Source organism: Garra rufa, chromosome 12, assembly GCF_049309525.1.
Source record: "Garra rufa chromosome 12, GarRuf1.0, whole genome shotgun sequence".
Lineage (NCBI taxonomy): Eukaryota > Metazoa > Chordata > Actinopteri > Cypriniformes > Cyprinidae > Garra > Garra rufa.
This window is the reverse complement of record NC_133372.1, coordinates 159,735-176,655: the sequence shown is the minus strand read 5'-3', so window position 1 is coordinate 176,655 and position 16,921 is coordinate 159,735. Positions and strand designations below refer to the sequence as shown.

General features: G+C 47.1%; 3 protein-coding genes across 3 annotated transcripts in view; 2 read left to right on the top strand and 1 right to left on the bottom strand.

Moving 5' to 3' along the window:
* The window catches only part of smarca4b (SWI/SNF related BAF chromatin remodeling complex subunit ATPase 4b), a 16,282-nt gene extending 10,707 nt beyond the window's left edge, over positions 1–5,575 (bottom strand). Inside the window, exons 1-14 of the mRNA XM_073851699.1 lie at positions 5,449–5,575; positions 4,315–4,547; positions 4,112–4,229; positions 3,504–3,905; positions 3,077–3,175; positions 2,723–2,990; positions 2,389–2,515; positions 2,134–2,307; positions 1,549–1,722; positions 1,144–1,365; positions 842–972; positions 707–761; positions 503–621; positions 138–342 (exon numbers count right to left, since the gene is read on the bottom strand). Coding sequence (XP_073707800.1) covers positions 138–342; positions 503–621; positions 707–761; positions 842–972; positions 1,144–1,365; positions 1,549–1,722; positions 2,134–2,307; positions 2,389–2,515; positions 2,723–2,990; positions 3,077–3,175; positions 3,504–3,905; positions 4,112–4,229; positions 4,315–4,533 — 2,313 coding nt within the window. The 5' untranslated portion in view covers positions 4,534–4,547; positions 5,449–5,575. The remainder of the gene's footprint in view (positions 1–137; positions 343–502; positions 622–706; positions 762–841; positions 973–1,143; positions 1,366–1,548; positions 1,723–2,133; positions 2,308–2,388; positions 2,516–2,722; positions 2,991–3,076; positions 3,176–3,503; positions 3,906–4,111; positions 4,230–4,314; positions 4,548–5,448) is intronic.
* Positions 5,576–7,601: 2,026 nt separating this feature from the next.
* LOC141347120 (uncharacterized) lies at positions 7,602–12,474 on the top strand. The gene is made up of 3 exons (XM_073852106.1): positions 7,602–7,705; positions 7,941–8,109; positions 10,592–12,474. Exons 1-3 carry the CDS (start codon positions 7,658–7,660, stop codon positions 11,467–11,469), a joined length of 1,095 nt encoding a protein of 364 aa, XP_073708207.1. The 5' UTR covers positions 7,602–7,657; the 3' UTR covers positions 11,470–12,474.
* A 249-nt stretch (positions 12,475–12,723) lies between these two features.
* Positions 12,724–16,921, top strand: part of LOC141346746 (meiosis regulator and mRNA stability factor 1) — an 18,617-nt gene continuing 14,419 nt past the window's right edge. The window contains exons 1-8 of the mRNA XM_073851697.1: positions 12,724–12,760; positions 13,127–13,200; positions 13,408–13,956; positions 14,112–14,247; positions 14,343–14,548; positions 14,622–14,739; positions 15,792–15,964; positions 16,230–16,667. Of these exons, the coding sequence (XP_073707798.1) occupies positions 13,417–13,956; positions 14,112–14,247; positions 14,343–14,548; positions 14,622–14,739; positions 15,792–15,964; positions 16,230–16,667 (1,611 nt within the window). The 5' untranslated portion in view covers positions 12,724–12,760; positions 13,127–13,200; positions 13,408–13,416. The remainder of the gene's footprint in view (positions 12,761–13,126; positions 13,201–13,407; positions 13,957–14,111; positions 14,248–14,342; positions 14,549–14,621; positions 14,740–15,791; positions 15,965–16,229; positions 16,668–16,921) is intronic.

Sequence of the window (16,921 nt, the reverse complement as noted above, 5' to 3'; positions counted from 1 at the left end):
CCAAAACATCGCCACATTCAACGTTTTGCTGGGTTTTGTTCAGTCAGTTTTCTGTTTGTGATCACTAGAGCTCTCCTTTTTTTTTAACTGTGCAAATCGATTGCCTGTTGCCAGATATCGACGACTTATAAAATCACTCGTCCACTAATGTTGAAAGTGTTGATGTCAAATGTCTGGTAAGAGTCCAGAATGACCTGGTATTGCTTGAGTTGGCCGTTGATTAGCAAAGACGACTGTTTGTCCACCCGCTCCGTAACCGCATGAGCCACGGCGTAATACGACTGTAACCCGCGAGCAAACACAGCGCTACCGTACTCATCGTCCACGTCCTGTTTAGCATGCCTGCAACACACACACACACACACACACACACACACACACACACACACACACAGAAACACACACACACAAACAGGTTCAGACTGCAGCACTGAGAGCGTATCAGGAGCCTGTAAACTCTGACGTTCGCTCCAGATGCAGCAGATGTGAGAGTTCATCCTACTCTATAATGTGACGGGCGTCTACTTCAGACACGTCCTCACTGTCTGGGTCTGGGATCTTCTTCTTTTCTTCTGCAGGAGTTTGTGAAGGCAGCAGCTGAGGTGGTTCCTCTTCCTCTTCCTGTCAGGAAACATTCATATAAGGTCTTTACTAAATCTCATACCGTCAGTTTAATCTCGTACTGTCAGAAAACAGATGAAGAAACCTCGTCCTCCTCCGACCCAGAATCCTCGCTGTCCGACCGCGGAGCGACCTCGTAACTGAAGAGAGAGATGAGAGCGGTCAGTGGAGAGGATGGAATCGTGGTGCCGGACAGCAGGAGCACAGACTGTCATCTTACCCAGGGTTCATCTCTAACCACGTGTCCAGCTGTCCGGCTTTAGGAGCGTCCACTCCGGTCAGAATCTTCCCACTGTCCACGTGGATCACCTTGACTGGAAGATCACTCATCTGACTCGTCTCGTCCAGGGGCTGCAAGCATCATCATCATCATCATCATCATCATCAAAGCTTTCATTTAAATCAGTGGTGCACAGACTTTTCAGACATACTTTCCAAAAACAGAAGAAAGTCTTTGAACAACATGAGGGCAAAAATGATGACAGATTGATTATGTTTGAGAAATATTTCTGCTGAACCCACCTCTCCATCGGGCCCCAGAGCCCCCGTCTGGCCCTCCGCGATCTCCAGCTTCTTCTTCTTCCTCTTCTTCTTCTTCTTCTCCTTCAGAGCCTGCACAGCTTTATGAGCGCGGACCAGCTCCGTCAGATTGGCCACGTACTCGTCCGTCTGCTGGAGCAGATACGCCAGACGCTTGTCCTTCTTCTGGTCGATGAGCTTCCGGTAGCCCTCCTCATCCTCAGCCTGCAGGACAAACACACAACACACACGAGCTACACACCTGACATCAGGTTAGTGTGTGAGTAAATGTGTGTGTGTGTGTGTGTGTGTGTGTGTGTGTGTGTGTGTGTGTGTGTGTGTGTGTGTCTGTGTGTGTGTGTGTGTGAGTAAATGTGTGTGTGTGTGTGTGTGTGTGTGTCAGCGCACCATCAGGCGTCTCATTCGCTCTTTCTCAATTCGCTCATTCTCTTTCTTCTGCTCACGCTCGGTGTTGGCGTGGTACGTGGCCACGGCTTTGGTCAGTTTCTGGATCTTTGCTGTGATGGACCGATGGTATTCCTTGAAGTCTTTGGCGTGTTGCAGGATGCTGTTGAGATATTCCTGCACCAGAGCAATGAATCATGGGAATTAACAGGGTGACCTCCAAAGGTCTGAGAACACCTGTGGAAATGTTTATTTGACATTCTCCTGTAATTTAATACTAAATATTTCATTACTACTCATACGATCAGCATCACAATATGAGCGACCAGCGGAACTGCAGAAGGAAGATGGATGTGAGAATCATCTGCACTGGAGCATCACCAACTAAACCTGATCCTCGTGTTCTCCAGCAGCACCTGATCCACAGAACATCTTGAGCTTCAATGACCACTGATCATTTGAGTGTTCGCTTAGAAATAGAGCTCAGTATAAAATATGTGATTCTTTCACATCATAACTTTTCCTATAAAGTCATAAAATGATCTGTTTATTAACAAGTTTAAAATTAAATCTTTCAGAGCCGCTTGCCTGGTGTTTCTGCCTGCGTTTGCGTTCCTGTTCGATCTTCTGCTGTTTCTCCAGTTTCTCTGTGATTCGCGCCTCACGTAACGACTGTCTCTTGTTGCGCTTGTAGGCCTTTGCGTCCAGTGAGGTTTCTAAGGCCGTGTCTCGTCTCATGCAAACCACCACCTCCTGACGCAGCTGCGAAAGCAAACACACGAACCGTCAACAGCTGCAGTGGAACATGTCAGTAGATTGATGTGGATCACAACGTTTCTTCACCTGTCTCTGGAAGTTGAGCAGTCTGAGCGCTTTGAGCTCAATGGTGGCTTTGGTGCGCAGATCTCCAGCCAGAGACCCCGGAAGATTCTCCAGCTCCTGAATACGGTGAGCGATACGAGCTTCAAGCCTGCAGAGACACAAAACATCAGACAAAGGCCTGGAACCACACAACAGAGTACAACAGTACCACAGAGATTTGGAATCCACGTACCTGTATTCAGAACAGATCAATTCAGTGCAGATTCGTTAGAAATTAACTGTAGCCTCTAAAAGCGTCATTTATTTTGGTTTAGAGGAGGCTGATTGAACAAACAGCAGCGATCAGACAGCTCACCTGTACTCTCTCTCCTGCAGTATCTCAACCGGGTCCAGGCCGCAGGGCTTCTGAACGGGCGTGATGCGGTTCTGCTTCTGGTGCAGCGGCACCATGGTGGTGGGCTGAGACGGGTGGGCCAAGTGTCCCGGAGATTGGGTTTGCGGCGGCATGACCGGAGAGGCGGCCGGAGGCACGGAAGGCGGCGCGGGAGAGGGGCGTCCGGTGGGCTGCGGCGGCATCAGCTTCTGAGGAGCGTTCGAGGGGGTCGCCGCGTTGACCATGGGACCTGTCATACGGACACACATCGTCACAGGCTGCTTTCACGCTCAGAAGCGCGTTACCAGAAGAAGCTCTGCCATCGCACGCTCTCACCTTCGGGCCATGGTTTAGGGGGCCCGTTGTGGTTCTGGCCCTGAACACCAGCCGGGACTCCAGAAGGTCCAGGAGGAGGCATGTTGGGTCCCACCATCCCTGTGGAGCAACCAGCACAAACTAACTCTTGACCAAAGTCACCACAGATGAGTGGAGCGCAGTTGATCACACTTCCACTCCATCAGGGCTGAGCATCATTCAGAAGAGAATCGAGAAATACACTTCCTGAATTCTAGTGAAATCAAATAACGAAATTCTGAATTTTGCCCAACCCTGCACTTTATAACCACTGAAGCATTGGTTCAGTGTGTTTAGTTGGTACAGTATATACCTTGAATCCCATCATGATTGATTTTCTACTATCACAACAACCAGGAACAGCTCAGATACACGTGTGGTGGATTAAGCGTGTCTGATCTCTGCTCACCGTGTCCTCGGCTGAAGCCGGCGCTCCCTCCACCGCCGGGCGGCAGGCTGGTCAGAGACGGTCCCTGCGGCATCCCTGGCATGGGCCGCTTGCCCTGCACCGCCATCTGCAGGTGGTCTGGGAGAGGCTGCCCACGCGCCAGCATCTTATACGCCATGATCTGCGCCCGCAGCTGGTGCAGCTGACTCTGGTTGAAGGGCGTCGGCGTGGCGGAGGAGCCGGAGCCGCCGGAGCCGGCGCTTTGGCTTCCCGGGCGGTTCTGCTGCGGAAGGGTTTGGCCGTCGGCTCCCTCCAGCGAGGCAGAACTAGAGCCGGAGGTGGACAGGAGGGGACCGGACGGAGGCCCGCTGGCGGACACGGGACTGGACACGTGCTCTGAAGCGCCCAGCGGAGACGGGTACCCTGCGGGAGGAGACAGAAAAGCGAAGTCAGTCCAACTTTAACACATCGTCCCGTTTGTGACGTCACAGAGAGCAGCGCTTCTTAACTGCTGAGTCTCATATAGCAATGCCACATACACAAAATAAAGGAAGCCGAAAACATCTTTACTTACTGACATCAGTCAGACTCTACTAGTTAAACATCTCTTCGGCTGTGAAGCGCGTTACCTTGCGAGTGCTGGTCCATCGGGCTCCCCGGACGGGTCATCCCGCTGTGACCGGCCCTCATCGGAACCACCTTCATCTGACTGAAGCGAGCGTCCTCTGAAAGGTTCTCCTCCACAGGCTTTAGGACAAACAGAGACATTACCCTCGGCCGAACAGAAACACGATCTCTGCTATTTGGCATTTAGATTGATTTAGATCTCCACCTTGTGCATCTGGTGCAAACTCTCCTGGCTGTATCCCGCAGACGCTTGCTGCGGAAAGGAGTGTCCCGTGGAAGCGGCCGGTCCGGGACTGGGGCCCATCATGCTGTGCGAGGACCCGGGGGACAGTCCGGACCCCAGCACGGCCCCGGGAGACGGCCCCGAACCAGGCGAAGGCCCCGGACAGGGCGTCCCTCCTAACGGGGGCTCTGGGGTGGACATGCCGCAGACTCAGCCTGCATTCGAAGTTTCAGAAAGGACGTTTGTGGCCATTAAAATGTGCCTTTGAGATCTACTACTGTAACATAATGTTTTATCATGATGTCTGCTCTCTCTAGTACAGTTTATTTGCATGACATGAAATTACTTCTTTTCTTAAGAGTGTTTTTTTTCTCTTATGTGGCTTCCAAAACAATGCTGGAGTTTTGAATCTAAATTGCTCCCTCTGGGATGAATGATGCTTGATAACATGATCCAGCTGTGAATTACAGACTCATTCAAATAATATCAGTGACTGGCAGCAAAAATATCATCTTGATAGCAGTTCCTGCATCTTTGACCAGTAAACTTCCATATCATTTTATAGAGACTGCACACACAACGTACAATTTCTAATCAATGTAATATTTTAGAGTGGAGCTCTATTTGACACAAGGTAAATTCCCATTTTTACATTGAATTATTTACATGATTTTCCAGGCCTGAGAACCACCATTTCTAAACGGACTGTATTTTCCTGGTCTTCTGTGATACATGATGATACCAGTAATGATGAGGCAGGAGGAATAAAGCTTTATTAGTGTCAGATGATTCTGCAGGAGCAACTCATTCCTGCCTCTGGAAACATCAAACAGCGGCTCGTTGTGGGAAAATAAGCCAAGCATGAACATTTGACAGGAAAATAAAATGTCGTCCAGCTCGAGCCGCTGCAACGGTCCTCCGCCGAACATCTGCACATCCGCCGCCGCGACACCGACCATCATCCGCCGCCTTTGAACTCGCATCAAATCCTGAGTCACATCGATACAGTGCGATAGAAATCATGACGTATGAAGCGGCCAGACAGGCTGATGTGCTCGTGTTCACACCACAGACATCCATACGATAATAATTGCTGGCGTATATGATTAGACTTACCCTCGGTATAATAAATGAGGCGGACGCGCTCGAGCTGATGACGGAGCCCACGGTGCGTTTAATTACCGAGCAGCGCCGCCAGACATCCGCTCCGTTCATTCGGTCGATGTTCATGTACGGAGCGCCGCTGCGGACACGGAGATCCAAACGCTCGAGAGACAGACAGAGAGAAAGCCAAGGAGAATGCAAAAAAAAAAAAAATATATATATATATATATAGCCTACTTTATATTATAGATTGTCTTTTCTGTAATTATGTAAAGTGCAGTTGTTACCATTAGTGTTTAATCTGACCAGAATAAACACTTTATCTATCTACCAACAAAATAAATCTAAAAAAAAAAAAACTGTAGATATATAGATATAAGTCAAGATACCTTTATTTAAACAGCACCTGTTACAATACAGATTGTGTCAAAGCAGCCTTACAGTACTAAAAATGAAAATAGCGTGTAATAATCCAAAAGGACAATATAAACTGTCAGTATTTGAGTTAAAGTCAGCTCATCATTGATGTCATCGTCCAGCTCTGTTCGGTTCTGATAGTATTTGTTCAATCAAGTCCAGGATATCGCTGGAAATGAGGTGTCCTCAACTGAGCAGCAGCAAGGAACCAAAACTCCATCAGTGACAGAAATGGAGAGAAAAAACAGGCTCAGTTCTCCTCTGGCCAATATATCTAACACAGAGATCATCAAATCTGGACCTCGAGATCCATTTTCCTGCAGAGTTTAGCTCTTACTAATCAAACACACCTGAGCATGCTAATCAAGGTCTTCAGGATCATTAGAGAATAACAGGTAGGTGAGTGTGATCAGGGTTGGAGCTAAACTCTGCAGCGCATTGGACCTCCAGGGTAAGATTTGGGGAACCCTGATCTAACATGTTTAATTGATATTTTTCATCCTGTAGTTTGAGAAATATACTGACACTTTGTATATACTGTGTATAATCTTAATGCACCTATATGTGTATCAGATTAGTATTTCTGTCATTCATGTTCACAGTAGAGACAGATTCACATCGTCCCACCATCACTGCAGTCTACATCCGTCCATCAGTCCTATATCTCACAAACAAACCTGATTCTGGAATCTGGAGCTGCAGACGGGGAAACAAACTAAAAATGCTGAGTTAAAATGTACCCATGGGTTGTTTTTAGCCAATCTGATGGGAAAAGACAGGACAGAACACGCTGAGCTCACCTCACCCACTGTCCATCACACATTACAGCTCATATTATAATAACACAGTGTTTCAGAAGATGATGACAGTTAAACGTGAATGAAAAATGAAAAATACTTTCTTTATTCTATGGTTTTGACATTTTCTTTCAGTGTTTTCTTAATAAGCAGAAAAACCGAAAATCCTTTGTTAGTACAAATAACTTTTCATGCTGATAAAACACATTAAACCTGAAGCAGAAAGAGAGACAGAGTGTGTCTGTCAAAGAGCTTATAGACTATAGGCTATGAAGAAAAACAGAATCTGGCTGTCGGTTGTAGAGATCCCATCATGAGAAGACTAGATCTGCTGAATGACAAACACTGAAACACACGCAGAAAACCATCAGAACAACTGAAAGTGAAAAACCACGAGTAAATGAGAGTAAAGCACAAAATGTACTGCAGTGAACATCGTAACGAGACACTCTTGTTTTGTAAAGAATTTCTTCTGCAAAAAATGTGTGATCTTGTGAAGCTGGCAGAATGTAGTGTGCGGAAGGTCTTTGTGTCGTGAATGATGAAGTGTTTTTGATGTGTGTGATGAATGTTTGTCAGGTTAGGGTAGAATGAGATGATTTTGAGAGTTTAGTTTAGGACACAGATGAACTGATGTGTGACAGAGTTTGACAGAAGTGAACTCATTATCAAGAAAAGCATGAATCAATGAGTGTGAATCTAAAGGACAAACATTCAGATCTTACATTTTTGTGACAGCATCTAAATGCAAACATATAATGACACACATCTCTCTCTGTCAAATGGCTCTAAATCAGATCCAGTCATCAAGACACACACTTCAACTCATGCCCATAAATGATCTCAGAATGATGTTTCAGTTCACAATGACAAAACATGGACCTTTTGGGGGAAACCTGTGTGTTTGTCCTCCGCTGCTGCAGGGGGCGCTGCTGTTAGTCGAGCTCGTGAGGAACAGGAGCGAGTTCCGGTGAATATCAAATTTCTGCTTGCTCTCCTGCTCACCGATGAATTTCGTTGATAATTTACACAAATGGACGAGTAGCATGGATCTGGTGAGTGTTCAGTGGTTCTAATAGTTCCCCCTGCTCGATTAACGGCAGTGAAGGCGCTTTAATGGCCGCTGAATGCGCTGCTTGTGTCGCGTTTGCTTGAATGAGTTTAATCTGCTGAAGGAGCGTCTTGTTCGCATTCAGCGGCTCTCAGTCTTGTTTGTTTGTGGCATATTTTGTCCTGTCAGTCCCGGTTGACGCGGCCGCGGTCTGTGTGATGTTATTCACTCTGTTTTAGGACTTCGGGAACAAACTGCCCCAGGCTCTGTCGACAAACACTAAACTGCCCCAGTCTCTCTCCTCTAGCGCGAAATTTCTGCCCTCAGGCCCCTTTGAGCACTTCGGACGACCGCTGGGAGTCAAAGTCAAAGAGGAAGACGAGAGTGTGGAGGATTTCTTTCATTTCGGTGAGTGTCGACAAACAAACACATATATATGTACGTACACACACACACACACACACACACACACACACACACACACACACACACACACACACACACACACACACACACACACACACACACACACACACACACACACATATATACACACACACTAGGGCTGCACGATATTGGGAAAACATGCGATATTGTTGTTTAATATTGCGATAACGATATTTCTTGCGATATAACATTTCCCTAGAGAAATGCCTTTTTATTATTATTATTATTATATTATTAATCTATGTTTTAAAATCATTTATATATGTAATGATCATACTAAAATAAACAGGTAATAGATATTTGTCTGTCATCCGAATTAAATCTAATTCAGGCAAAAAACAAAAAACAAAAGTTGCAAACACTTAGACTTTAAAACACTATGAATGACTTAAAACCTCAGCAGATATTGTGATTTCTGGTTTGCTGTTACCATAGACCTGCAAACACAAAATGAATTGTTTTCAAACATTACTTTTTATTTACAAGTAACATACACTCAAGAGCATCTTTTAAACAAAATATTTCCTTGCCTTGCCTGTTTTTTTTCATTTTTTTAATAAAATATTAATAAATTAAATAATAAAAAATACTATTAAACAAAAAGTTTACTATTAAACTTTAAAATGTTAGGAGCATCAAAAAAAAAAAAAAAAAAAAAAAAACATGAAGAGCACCCAATTTATTTTTAGTAATGCACCAATCTTGATTCTTCATGGCCGATTCTGATTGCCGATGTTTTACAAGAAAATGGGCTGATTCTGAAAGCCTTTTTAAAATATATTTATTTTACTGCCTAAGCAAGGGACAGGAATGAATGAAAGTATGAGTACATGAACAAGAAGTTTATTTTCTCTATTATAGGCAGCCATTTAAATTAGAGACAACCTCTGCATTTAAAAAAAATCTACACTATAAATAAGAAAAAATAAAGGACACAGTTCTTTCTTAGTCGTGCAGACAATAAATGCATCCATAATCAAAGCAGACTACTCTTTCAATATTCAAAGTGCAAATAGAGACCGACTTTTTCAAGCATGATACAGAGTTATAGACAGCTACAAATCTTAATATAGCCCACATATTAATAACAGCCTAGATATTTTATGTAGCCTAATTTGCGCGCATTGTGGAGTCGCTCTCTAAACGCGGGGTATTTAAATTGTATTTGAATGCGTGTTTTACTTTCGGATTCGTTTTAACGACCGCCGTAACTCTCAGCAGTGCTGAGCGTCCATTCTACAATACAAGAGATTACTTTAACAAAACCATTTGAAAGTGGGAGGACAACAAACGGGATTTTGAAAAGCGTGTCCCCAGTGGAAATTACACCCATGTGTGAGTGTATCTCTGCCGCTGAGTTATCATCTGATGTGAATGCATGCAGCGTTGTACAGTAGCCTATATTGAGACTGAGGCGCCAGAATAAACAGAATGCGCGCGCTGTAAGACGAAATATAGCATATTTCTTCAAAAGCCAATTGTGGAGACCTTATAACTGTCCACAATAAAAAAAATCGTCATATCACACACCCCTAATTGCAATGCAGTTTGTGCAGATCCGGAACAGATTTTGGTTGAGAAAAAAAAAACCCGGCCGGTTTCTAGTTGAGCGGAGCGCAGTGTCCGTGACAGGGAGTGATTGACGGCTAATATCTCACATCTTCATTAAAGGTAATATTATAAATATTAAGTTTAAATGGTTGTAATGTTGGAGAGAACAGCGAACCTGTCACTGCATCAGCTCACAGCAGTCTGTGAAAAGTTTTGTAAAGAAATGAAACCAATTAAATGTAATTTATCACAACTTTCTGCAATACCAATATCGCGTATACTGTTATCGCAATAACGATAATTTTTCGATATATCGTGCAGCCCTAACACACACACACACATACACATATATGTACACACACACACATATATATATATATATATATACACATAGACACACACACAAACAAGTACACGCTTGTTTTTCTGTAGTTGTGGCGTTAAACCCGAGTGTGTGTTAATATATTTTATTAATAAATGCAAAAATCTATATTCTTTCAGTTGTATGTTGGTTAATTAAAATATGGATAAATAAAAGTTTTGTTATTGGGTGTATTTAAGTCATAGTTGACCCGATCATTGAAGTTGCGGTGTGTGGAAGTTCACCCAAACATCATCATTCTGTCAGATTTACTGACTGACTTTCCTCTGTTGAACAAAATAAAAGCCGTGAGGTCCATTGTTGTTTGGCTGAACTATTTCTATATCTGTAAAATGTGCTGATAATCTGCTTAAATTAAATTTCTCTCTCATTTATTCAGCTACACACTAAATGAGCTAACATTCCATCATCTGATAGTTTGAATGTCTTTTACGTGTTCGGTTACACACGTGTCTGAACCGGTGAGGTTAATTCTGTGTGGATTGGTGTGTCTCGTTGTGTCTCGACCAGCTCAGCATCTGCAGCAGCAGACCGGAGAGTGTCTGACGGCGTGTTGCGGCGGATCCAACCCTAAAAGCCTGTCTCTCACGGATCCGGCCAAGACCAACGGTCGCCCCCCGGCGGACCGGCCGTACCACTGCCAGGAGTGCGGCAAGTACTTCCGGATCAACGACATCAAGAGGCATCAGCGGATACACAGCGGCGAGCGGCCCTTCCCGTGCTTCCAGTGCGGCAAGAACTTCCCCACGTCCGGGGACCTGAAGAGGCACGAGAGGATCCACACGGGCGAGCGGCCCTACCACTGCCTGCAGTGCGGCAAGAACTTCTCCGACTCGGGCCACCTCAAGCAGCACGAGAGGATGCACACGGGCGAGAGGCCGTACCAGTGTCCGCAGTGCGCCAAGCGCTTCTACCGCTCCGGAGACCTCAAACGCCACCTGAGGATCCACAGCGGCGAGCGGCCGTACAAATGCCTGCAGTGCGGCAAAACCTTCTCCGACTCCGGACACCTGCGGGGCCACCAGCGCATCCACACGGGGGAACGGCCCCACCGCTGCACGCTGTGCGAGAAGAGCTTCTTCAGATCGGGCGACCTCAAGAGGCATCACAGGACGCACACGGGCGAGCGGCCCTACCAGTGCTTCCAGTGCGGGAAGAGCTTCTCCGAGTCGGGACACCTGAAGGAGCACCGGAGGATCCACACCGGAGAGAAGCCGTACCACTGCAACCAGTGCGACAAGAGCTTCTCCAGGCTGGAGCGCCTCAAGGGTCACCAGAGCATCCACACGGGCGAGCGGCCCTTCCACTGCACGCAGTGCGGCAAGAACTTCTTCCGCTCGGGAGAACTGAAGCGGCATCAGAGGATTCACAACGGGGACCGAGCGTGAGCCCCTCGTCCTCCTCGCCCCGCCGAAGACGCCGCTCGACCGAACCTGTAATACTGTAGAGCGCGGCCGATCGCTGACTTTCCCTCTGTTTCCTCTTAGAAATCAGCAAACGCTGTGTGTCGTTCTCAATGTGTGCAGCAGTCACGCTCGTCGTCGTAGACCGTTATGAAGCGCTACCTCTGCACGCCTCCGAAACTCCGGCTGTCGCTCCGACTGACGTTCATCACACTGTCTGTATGTTGTTGACAAATATATAGTCAAGTGACTCGTTAGAACTGTATATTGTACAGGAGGATATTATTATTGTGTATGCTCACATTCCCTGTGTTTAATGAATCCCTCTCAAACTGTCTGTTTGTTTTTTTTACTTTTAATATAAACTGAACTGTTTTACTGTCGACACGAGACCACCGAAGCGTTTCTGAATCCTCTCTCGTTTGGAATCGAGCGTTCGGTTGGTCTCTGGATGGTGACGTGTGCTTTACTCGCTGCTGTAAATCACGTTTGTGAGACACAGAATAACACAGTTATTGTTTAACTGTAACACTTTATTATTAACTGTTATGAAAGAAGTTACAAACTATAGACGTGCTCTAATTCAACAGCTGTTTTTGAGCACCGGCTGATTAACGTAGTAAACTGAGTTCATAAATCATATTAGATTTATCTTATAACTTTTTAAAGTTAGCTCTTCACATTTATTATTATTGTTTTGAATTGTCCTCTATTTTTACTTTTTCTCTCTATATGTGTGTATTTAACCATCTGTAGCTCGTGTGTTCAGTTTGGAAGGCTTTTACAGTAATTAGAGCTGTGTGTGGAGGATTGAATTATACTTGTTTGGGTTCTTCATGTGCATGAATGTTTTCTTCATATGTGTGTCATCATCCTTAATAAACACTTCACCTCTAATTACAGCCGCACACATGAACACTCAGTTTAATAGTCTTCTGTAACATTTCCACTAAAGACTGTCTCATAATATCATCAATAAACAATGTGATGTGACACGAATCCAGTGATTAACGATTGTTTCGTGCTGAGCTGAATGACATATTTCTGTCACGGTACGTTACTCGGCCCATTGGAAATGCCAAAATGTTTGAACGTAACCTTTTTACATATATTTCTTTTTATGTTTTAATATATTGAAATAAGCGACACCAAACCACTTCCGCTCTTGTGAAAACAATGTAGGCTTTACGACATCAGCGTTGGTTTTACGGCGCCGAGCAGTCGGAAGTCTGGTAACCAGGGAGACGCCTGGAGGCACTGCGGCCGGCGGGAGACGGTGAGCTACATTTAATTCAAAATGTCTCATTAAAGCCATTGAATTTTCAGTTTTATTCGTCACGAGTGATTATCTCATGTCTGATAATGTTCCCACGAAACCGTGAACGGCGACCGACATGTAGCGCGCGAAACACGGCTGATGTGCAAACAATAACAAACACTGGTGAAAACAGCCGCGAGTGAAAGAATCTGTGGATCAGAGTCTCATGTGCGGGTCATTAGCTTTAATTTGACTGATTGGCCGTCGGTTGCGTTTGTTACCCGTCATTTAAATGGCTTTGCTGATGTGTTTTAGTCAGTTGTGGAGCTGCTGGAGCACATTCATTCTGATCAGAGGTCAGTCATCTGTGCTTCTCTCCCGCAGGTGCTGATGGCAGACAGCTGGGATGTTCAGGTGTTCTGACGCTTCTGTAAACTCGACGACTGCTGCAATCACAGGTGAGATGTTCGCAAGGGTTCATACGTGATGTGAGGGTTTATACATTCTGCTGCTGCTGTTGTTTCTGTTTCGAAACTCGTCAGAAATGCGACAAAGTGACTCGAACTCTCGCTTCATTTCCAACTACATCCATGTTTCCGTGTCATTGTGGTGTTTAGTGTCAGATAGAGAGTCTTCTCAAGGCTTCTGTCTTTGTGTTTCTCCAGAGCGATTCCATGGAGGTCCGTAAGCCGGTCCTGGAGCTGAAGGATGTTCCTCCTCCCCCCCTCCACAGCACCGGAACGCATCCGTGTCTCGGGCCGCCGCAGACTCATCCGGGCAGCCTCAGCGTAAGCGTGTGTTCCCGCTGCGAAGCCAGCATCCACCCGCGGCAGAGCCGTAGCGAGGCCGGCGGCGGCACGGGTGGAGGCTTTCCTCTGTTTCTCTCTCAGACCGACACCCGCACCCCTCCTCACCCCTCGTCTCTGGCTCAGAGCGGCGGAGCGCCGCTGCAGACCCCCGCCAGCTTCGGGACGGCCTCTGCGGCGCACTGCCACGCGCCCTGCTGCGCCGGTCTGAGACAGCTGCGCGTCTGCTCTCTGTGTAAGCCGGCCCCGTCGGGCGTCTGTCGCTGCCGCAGAGCGCAGCAGCACCCTTTCTCTCACGGTGACCCGTCCTCACCCTCTCACCTCTGCTCTAACTCACTGCACCTCGGCGTCGGGCACGCGCCGCCCTGCGTGAAGGGCGCTCACTGTTTGCAGGACTGCTGGAGAAAGGTTGGTGGATCGCACCGCCGCTCGTGTTTCTGGGAGCACGTCCTTTATTCCTCAGCCTCGGCTGATAGAGGGCGAGGGGGAACGTGGTAAAATGCATTGTAAGGCTCTGTGTGGTTTCTGCAGTGAAATCTGACATCGGTCTCTTCTGCTTTCAGAGTTTACACGTCGACTCGGAGAAGGTTTGGCCGAACATTCCCCCGCCGGTCCCCGTGTGCAACGGCTGCGGCGTGACGGGCTCGTCGTCCGACGGTCTGCTGGGTGTCCATCTCGGCAAAACCCCACAGAAATACGGTCCGTTTGCTCGTTTTGACTAGATGACTGGTTTGGCGAGATGCCTGTGTTTTCTGGAGGAGGTGGACGAGTGTTTGCTGTGTCTGTGTCCGCAGGTCCTCCGGAGAGCGAAGCGCTGCCTCCCATCGGAGTGTTCTGGGACATCGAGAACTGCGCGGTTCCCAGCGGCCGCTCGGCGGCGACGGTGGTGCAGAGACTCCGGGAACGCTTCTTTCAGGGATACCGCGAGGCCGAGTTCATCTGCGTGTGCGACATCAACAAAGAGAACAAAGCTGTCATTCAGGAGCTCAACAACTGTCAGGTGCGTGTGATTGTTCCGTTGACGTCTGTCTCTTCGGGAGAGTGTTTATTCATGATTGGTTTGTCCCGCTCAGGTGACCGTCGCCCACATTAACGCCACCGCCAAAAATGCAGCGGATGACAAACTGCGGCAGAGTCTCCGGCGATTCGCAGAGACGCACGCCGCACCCGCCACGGTCATCGTTGTTTCGTGTAGGTGTCTGCAAACGTAAAACTCTGGGTTCAGAATAATTGATGGGCTTAAATGATGAGAGGTCAGATTTTCCTTTATCTCTTTGGATGAAAGTGTTTGATATAACAGAGGAAAAAAAATAACTTTCTCCAGCTAAACTGAACATTTCATGAAAACGGAAACTGCAGAAGCAAACACGCTGTGAGGTCTAAGGTTCCAAATTTCCAACAACCGAGTATTCGATTCCACTTAACGATTCCTGTGTTTGCTTTTTAATGTGATTTTTAAACTATCACATTAAAATGCGAACACAGGAATCATTAAGTGAAATCGAATACTCTAAAAATGTAGAAGGCAAAGAACTTGCTAACCACTTTGAGTTCCGCACAGAGAACCACGGTTCTCATACCGTTCCAGATTAATGAGGATTAATTTGTTTTATTTATGGGGAAACAAACAACAACTGTGTGGTGTTGTTTTTGTTTCAATTTTGATTTCAATTTCTGTACCTGTAATTTGTTCATCTTAACTTGTAAAATAGTATTTATTTGTGCTATTGCTAATTGATTTATTTGTTCCCATTTTATTACAGATTGTTTACTAACCCTAACAATTGAATGTTTGAAATTTATGAGTCTAGTTTTTGTTGTGGTAATTGTGCCATAGGCAAAAGTTCTTCTTATAGGCCTAAGTGTTCTGTAGGCTGCTGATTTTGCTCTTATTATTCAGCTGTGACAGAATGCTTTTCCAAAAACACACGTCATAAATGTTTGACCTCTTTATTTATTTATTTATTTATTTATTTTGCCTAATTGGAATTGAAACTAGGAATAATTAAGAATCGGAATTTGAATCGATAAAATTCAGATGATACCCAACTCTAGTGATGTACTGCTTTGATAGAGAAAGACTAGATACAGCTGCAGAAGTGGCTCATCTTTCTAATAAATGTTCAAGACAACATTATGACTGATTTAGACCGTAAGTCACCGTCACGTGTGGAAAAAAAAAAAAAAAAAGGAAATCGAATCGACCCCCTGTAACGGCAGCTTTCCGTGTGTCCTTCACGCAGCGGACGTCAACTTTGCCAGCGAGCTGAGTGACCTGCGCCACCGCCACGGTTTCCAGGTGATTCTGGTCCACAAGAGCCAGGCCTCGTCCGCTCTGCTGCAGCACGCACACCTGCGCTTCCCTTTCGAGGAGTTCGTCTCGGACCTTCCGCCCGGGATGATCGTCAAATCACAGGTCAGCCGCCACACCTCACTCTCTCTGTTTCTGACTGCATTTCCTACATGTGAACACTGATCTGATGACCGATGGCTGGTTTCTCTGTCGGGAAACGGAACGGCCACTGTTGTAAGTGATGTGATGTGATCATAAAGATGTGACTCCACGCTCTGAGATTTTAATGGAGTTCACAGCGAGTTAGAGCCGTCGGCGGCAGGCTAGAAACTGAACTCCAGCACCATCTCAGATCTCCCAGAGTGCTGTTTGTGTGTCTGCTCCTCAGCCCAGTTTCAGCCTTCTGTTTGTGCACCACCTCCCCACGCACCGCGACGCCAAAGCTGTGGCCAACCGGCTGCAGCGCCTCTCCAATAACTGTGGAGGGAAGGTGCTGGGCGTGTCGGGCGGCTGTGCCGTGCTCCGGTTCGCCAGCGCCGACGCGGCCGAGCGCGCCCGCAAACGCATGGAGAACGAAGACGTCCTGGGCCACCGCATCGTGGTGTCCTTCTCTCCCGACGGCCCGGAGGAGGAAGAGGAGCGCCGGCCTCTCGCCGCCTCCTCCTCTTCGGTCTTCCTGCCGGTGGAGAAGCCGCGCTCGCCCCGTCGCCCGCGGCGGGCGTCTCGCTCGTGCCAGGGCGGAAGCCACGCCCCCGAGCGCCCGTATAGCCCCAGGAGAGCAGGCCACGCCTCCTCGTGCAGCCCTGTGATGAAACTCCTCCCCCAGGTCAGCTGTGTACCCGCCTCTGCCGCCTCCTCCCCATCATCCTCCAATCGCACGCTTCCTCTTCTCATGCCATTCTCCTCGCGCTGCCGCTTGTCCCCGCTTGCGCTGCTCGTCCCCTGCCGCCGTCCCGCTGCCGTCTGTGACGTGTGCCTCTGCTGAGATCTTACTCTGTCTTCGTCTGTCCTCCCCGCCACCTTCCTGTCTTTCGCCTCGTTGGGAATCGGCCGTGTGTTGGCGTGTGTTGAAGTTAGCGC